This window comes from Mesocricetus auratus, unplaced genomic scaffold (genome assembly GCF_017639785.1).
Source record: "Mesocricetus auratus isolate SY011 unplaced genomic scaffold, BCM_Maur_2.0 Super-Scaffold_100009, whole genome shotgun sequence".
In the NCBI taxonomy this organism is placed as follows: Eukaryota; Metazoa; Chordata; class Mammalia; order Rodentia; family Cricetidae; genus Mesocricetus; species Mesocricetus auratus.
The window spans coordinates 24,089,858-24,095,857 of NW_024429193.1; the positions used below are offsets into that span (position 1 = coordinate 24,089,858).

Sequence of the window (6,000 nt, forward strand, 5' to 3'; positions counted from 1 at the left end):
TTCACCTTTCCAAATGTAGCTGATTTTGTCCTGTCTTTGCACTCAATTTCACCCCCAGCATAAATGTGTGTAAGTTCAGAGATGGAGGGAAGGGCATGATACAGGACTGAAAACCTTCAAACAGTGTTTTTGTGCATTCGTTTATCCTAGCTCGATCTTTCCTTCAGGTTACTATTGTGGGCATGACATGAGAAAGAGTCTATAGCTTTGCACTATTAAAACTTCTTGGTTTACTATTTCAGGAAATCAAGAATTGTTCTCATTGTGATAGCTGAGTGTAGTAATGATTAGTATTTATTTATTTCTTTTGATTTAATAATGAGTCTGTTAATGTAAGAAGGCAATCTTTTCACGGAATCTTGAGACTGCTAAAACAGGCATTAAGCCCAAGCAAGTGTCAATCACTGAGCTGAAGGCAGGATGGGCTGTGGACTGTTCATCTTCATTTTAATGTCGGATTTAAGTGTAACCAGTAACAGGGGAGGGTCCATCAGTGTTTCCAGAAGCGTGTAAATTTCCTAAGAGAAAGCTAATACATGGGGAATTTGTAAAAACCTGAATATAATAACAAATAAATTTCAGAATTCCCACCTAAGGTGAACAATCTCTCTCTCTCTCTCTCTGTCTCTCTGTCTCTCTGAGCTATAAAGTAACGTGACGTATCTTATTTTGTAACCACTTAGTTTTTGGGTGTAATGTTTTATATCTTCTGAAAATGCCTTACACCCTTCCAGGCACATGGATCTCCCTTGGATTACTGGATGTTCAGTCTAACCAGGAACATAATGGAAACTGACAAGACTTTTAGCAAGAGATTGCTGCCTCTGTTGGACCCGGAAGGGAGCACAGGAGAGTGCTGGCTTTGGGGCAGATATAGAGAGCAGAAAATGGTTAAAACCAGGACTCCTGAAAAACATCGCAGGGGATGGGAGACACGTTTTGTTTTTTTTCCAGCATAATGACTGACCAACAGAGAAAAAGAAGGCAAAAATTAATTCTACGTGGAACACAAATTCTAAACGATAGTTGCATCATTCTAGCTGATTGCCTACTTGGAATGAAAGACTATTTCACAACAGTCATCTGTCTTCTGCTGTCCCTCTAGATGCCCTATCCCAGGGAGACGGGGCTGGGGTGGAGAGGTAATGGGAGCAGAAACTGGTTTGCAGGTCCTTTACCTTTAAAGAACCCCTTGGGTCATCATCTCTTTTTAGCCACACAGACTGCTTGCCCCATTTTGCTCCCCTCGCCCTGGCCCGCCTCCCCCAATTCTCCTGCTGTCCTCCTCTCACCTGTCCACTGCAATGGCTGTCATAGAGTAGATGCTGGCGAACACTGCTGTGATGGGAAAGAAGTTCTGGAAGCGGCAGTAGTTGGCGCCAAAGTACCACTCGCTGTGCAGAGCATAGATGAAATTGACCAAGGTGTTGAAGGCAGCCATGGAGGCGTCGGAGAAAGCCAGGTTTACCAGGAAATAGTTGGTGACGGTCCTCATGCGCTTGTGGGCCAGGATGATCCAAATAACGATGAGGTTTCCAAAGACTGCCACAGCCACTACCAAGCCATAGGCCAGCGACCAGAGTGCGATCCGCCAGGACGGCTGCACGAACTGATTTGTGAGATTGGCCCGAGCCTGGGAAGGTGCCTGGGATGTCAACGGCAGCCCCAGACCCGAGGAGAAGTTACCAGCCTGGAGCGCAAGCCACTCAGTGACCCCCAGTGCAGTGCTCAGGTTCTCTGCCTGGGTCCCCACTCCTGCCGTCCTGTCGGTCCAGCTCTCTGCGGTGGGGACTGAGGTCATGGCTGGTGTCCGCAGCCCGGGACCTGCCACACTCCCGCCACTAGCAGGAGCCGGCTCCACTCAAGTTCTTCAAGCCCTGGACACGGTGGTCTTGGGCACTGCCTCGTAGAGGGTAGGGAAGTACCCGCTCCAGGGATGCTGTGATGGGGCAGAGACTGTGGAGCAGGAGTCACACTTAGTCCTGGGAGTTTGCGGCTCTGCGGGGGCAGGGAAGAACCAGAGAGACTATTCCCGCTTGGGTCCTGCCAGGAAGGAGCTCCCAGGCAGCAGCTGGAGAGCGGAGATCTGCACTGAAGGTGCGCTTTATAGTCTCCAGGAGTCCCCAGCCTCCGTGACGTCGCGGGTTGCAAGACTGACAAACACCTCCCCTCCCAAACCCCACCCCTGCAAGCTACCGCTCTCGATTCTGCTTCTCCAGCCCACACTCAGGTTTCCTTTATTCTCTGTTTCTCTTTCAGGCAGCTGCCGGCTGATGGCACAGGAGAGACACGCTTTCTCCCCACAATCAAATCTTTCCAATATCGTCTGCCCTCGTTTAACTTTGCTCTCAGAGTTTTCCAGTGAGATGTACTTTCCTAAAACAATTAATTCACCAGAGAGTAGACCACAGGTAAATGTGGGGGGAGTGAGCAGACACTCCGCAGCAGGCAGTGGGTACATATGCTCTGTGTCATGGGCTTCGGATTTAATTCAGCCTTTGGATCCCGTTTATAGATTCAGTCTGAGATTTCCTTTTCTTGCTCCTACTTTCAAGCGTCCACCATTTCCTTTCTTATTCTAACCCTCACTCCTGGAAATCTGCCCGCTCTGCTTTCTCCCCTCAGATGGACTCCCCCACCTCACCCACCCCCGGGATTCTTCTCCCATTAGAAGGAAGGACCCAGCACTCTGAATGTAAACCAGGGATATATTGCAGGTCTCTCTCCAGCACACACCCTCACTGGGCAATGCGAGTGTGCACATGGGCTCCTGTGACTCCAGATGCTTGTGCTCAGGCCTTAAGCATTACTTTGCAAGCAGACCTGCTGGCCTGACTTCTGAGAGACATGAGGACTGTGCCTGGAGAGTGCTTTGTGGTGTGGAAACCACAGGAGGTGGTCTGCAATTATGTGGAAATCACAGGCAACTTTTCAGCAGGTTCCAAGTCAAGATTCCCTTGATTAATCTCTGGGCAGGTGTACAGGGGCTCAGGGATAAGCATATTCTTAATTTTCGGCATACTTAACTCTTTGAAACTCAGTTTTCAATGTGTACATTGACAACCAGCTCTCTAACTGACTGCTGGGTGTGTGGTGTTTCAGCAGTCTTCCTTCAACTCTACAGTGTAGATGGAACACTTGAATCCATGTTAGCCCCCTTTGTAATCACCACTCTGTATCTCTACTTTTTCTGGTGAAATGGATTGAGAAAAAGTAGAGTCAGTGGAACCTGGCTTGTGACTTGGGACATTATGCACTTTTACACGTTCTTCAAAAGCTGAGTGTGGCATTGTACCAATGGACAACTGAAACATAATTAAAAGGGTAATACTAAAAACAGGTTTAGGCAACATGATAGCCATCACATTGACAAAACCCTTTTTCCAAACAAATGCATTTGGGACAGAATAGTTACTAAGTATTATTATTTCTTCTCAGAGTTCCATTAAATTTTGTAATAAGTTATAGCTAAGGCTACTAAAAATTCCACACTTTCTGCTTAATAGGATGGTGACATCTTTTTAAATAGATTTTCTTTTCTCTCTCCATCTCAACAGAGGGTTGTTAGTTGTTGTTTTGGTAAGTATTGACTGTACTTCATCCCACAGGTCATGTCAGGTACTGGGAGTGTAGCATGAAGGCAGCCAGCTATGATGGAGCCTGTAGTCTAGCAGAACATTTTCCTCTGAGACACAGAAAAATGTTTAACAATATGGAAGGGTGCTATAACCACAGGTCTTCTTAGGATTATTTCAATCTATCTTCCTATTTTAGTTTGTGAGGATGGAACAAGTTCTCAAAATATAGAATGTCATAGATGTATGCATACATATACATACATACACACATATAATCACATTAGAAAAGTAAAGCTTATGGGACAGTAGCTAAGGATGATTTCCTGATTAAGAGATTTTGGAGAACAGTTGACTCAAATGGTCAGATTCAAAGTCCTCTGTTATCTGAAGCTACGCACCTGTTTTTTATATACATATATAATGTTCTCCCTTCTCTTTCTATTATCATAGGAACTTCAAAGCTCATAGCTTTCAAAGAACGAATAGAAACAGGAAACAAGTGGTGGAGCATCAGAAGCAAACTATTGAATAGGACCTGGGATTTAAAACCTGTGCATATGTAGACATCACAAGTGGGTACCTCACAACATGATGAGACACGAGGATGTTGGACAACATAGCCAGGGTGGGAGACAGCTTGGCTTCAAAAGTTGGTAGATTTTACCTGTTATCAAACTAAGATTGTTTAATTACATAAGTAGAATGAAACTTTCTATCACTTGTGTGAATATTTATTACTGCTACTGGTTATGCATTTTATTGTGAGGTGTTATATCTAGATGGTATTTCTGCTCCACTCCATTTGCCATCCACATGTTTGCTGAGAATATGCTATGGAAGTGGGATCCAGCTATTTGTTAACCACGGATGAAAGAGAGTGGGTACTTGTCATGTGTTACTGATATGTGAATTTTTATTTTAGCAGGCCTTCCCCAAATAAGCTTAATGAGATGGCATTTCAGGTAATGCTGCTGTCTAGTGGAGGAGAATTTGTCTAAATTCCAGACTCATGTCTCTGTCAATAACCTTCTATTTGACAGCTTTTGCATAAATCTCCTTTTCAGTACATTCAGTTTATTTTCACCATGTTGAAATATTTCTCTTATCCATTTCAGATCCTCAGCATCCTTTGGCCCCCGATTTACATGCTTTTCTCTGCTAGTTCATCAGAATTGTTTTGTATCATTCCATTTCATTTCTAGATTTTGAGTTCTGGGCTGCTATCATGAAGCCAGTGAACACTGCTGGTAGCCAATCTGGTGGTATGAATGAAATGTTTCCTATATCCTCAGACATCTGCATATTTAGTCCTTTGTTGTCATCTCTTTGGGAAGATTTGAGAGGCATGGTCTTGCTGGAGGAATTATGCTACTAGGGCTCTGCTGTAAAGTTTCAAAAGTCACATGTTCTTTCCAGTGTGCGACCTCAGCTTTCTGTTTGCATTTCAAAATGTTAGCTAGCCCTAAGCTCTTGCATTTCAGCCCCTAACTCAGTGTACACCGTCTGCTGACCCCATTATGGACCTAACCCTCTGGAGCTGTATTCCCCAAATAAACTCTTTCTTCTGGAAGTTGCCTTCGCAATGGTGTTTTATTACAGTAATAGAATAGCAGCAAAGATAGCCAGTTGATCAATACAGCTCCATTCACTTGTCCTGACAAGTGCTCCTTAATTTTTTCTCTAATTACCATATTAATCAGCTGTTTAAAACTGAAATTAATTTGCAGGTAAGTGAATGGATCTCAGAAAAAAATCATCCTGGTGGAGGTAAACCAAACCCAGAAAGACAAATATGGTGAGTACTCACTTATGTGTGAGTGTACGAAGAGCTATCACCTCTACAGACTACAGTTCAGGGTACTGGAAAATGCTTTGCATGCTACCAAGGGTAAAAATGCTAACACCAACACAGCTACCCTTCAGTGTGCACGGTGACCTGACTGAAAGACACACTGATGCAATAATGGCACAAAGATTGTGGTGATAACAAACCAATATCTAATTAGATTTAAGGACCACTTCAAAAGATAGAACCCACACCTAACACTGCTTGAGTAGCCAAGAACCTGAAACTAGATTAGCTAGGGACTAAGGATAAGACCAAATACTACTGTTGTGCTAAGGGAGCATAGTAATACAATGACTCCTGCTATAATCATAGAGAAATATAACATTCTTCTATAATCATATGGAAATATTTTGCTCAGCCATCATCAGAAAAATTTCCTTCTGTGGTAGTTGGAAACAAAAACAGAGGCCCACATCTGAACAATGTGCCAAGAGTGAGAGACCTTGGAACTCTCAGCCCTAAATGGGCTGTTTCCATCAATCCCCCCCTCAGGGGTTCAGGAAACTCTGCAGAAAAGAATGCAAAAAGAGTGCAAGCGTTAGAGGAAATGGAGGGTATCAAGGAATCAAGGCA

At 44.0% G+C, this 6,000-nt stretch overlaps 1 protein-coding gene and 1 long non-coding RNA gene across 2 annotated transcripts in view; one reads left to right on the plus strand and one right to left on the minus strand.

Annotated features, from left to right (window-relative positions):
* The window catches only part of Tacr3 (tachykinin receptor 3), a 99,058-nt gene extending 96,921 nt beyond the window's left edge, over positions 1–2,137 (minus strand). Inside the window, exon 1 of the mRNA XM_005081978.4 lies at positions 1,293–2,137. Coding sequence (XP_005082035.2) covers positions 1,293–1,801 — 509 coding nt within the window. The 5' untranslated portion in view covers positions 1,802–2,137. The remainder of the gene's footprint in view (positions 1–1,292) is intronic.
* On the plus strand, positions 1,956–5,110 carry LOC121142322. Its single transcript, XR_005879307.1, has 3 exons — positions 1,956–2,097; positions 2,260–2,411; positions 4,029–5,110. It is a non-coding gene; the product is annotated as an uncharacterized LOC121142322 (long non-coding RNA).
* The last annotated feature ends 890 nt before the right edge of the window (positions 5,111–6,000 follow it).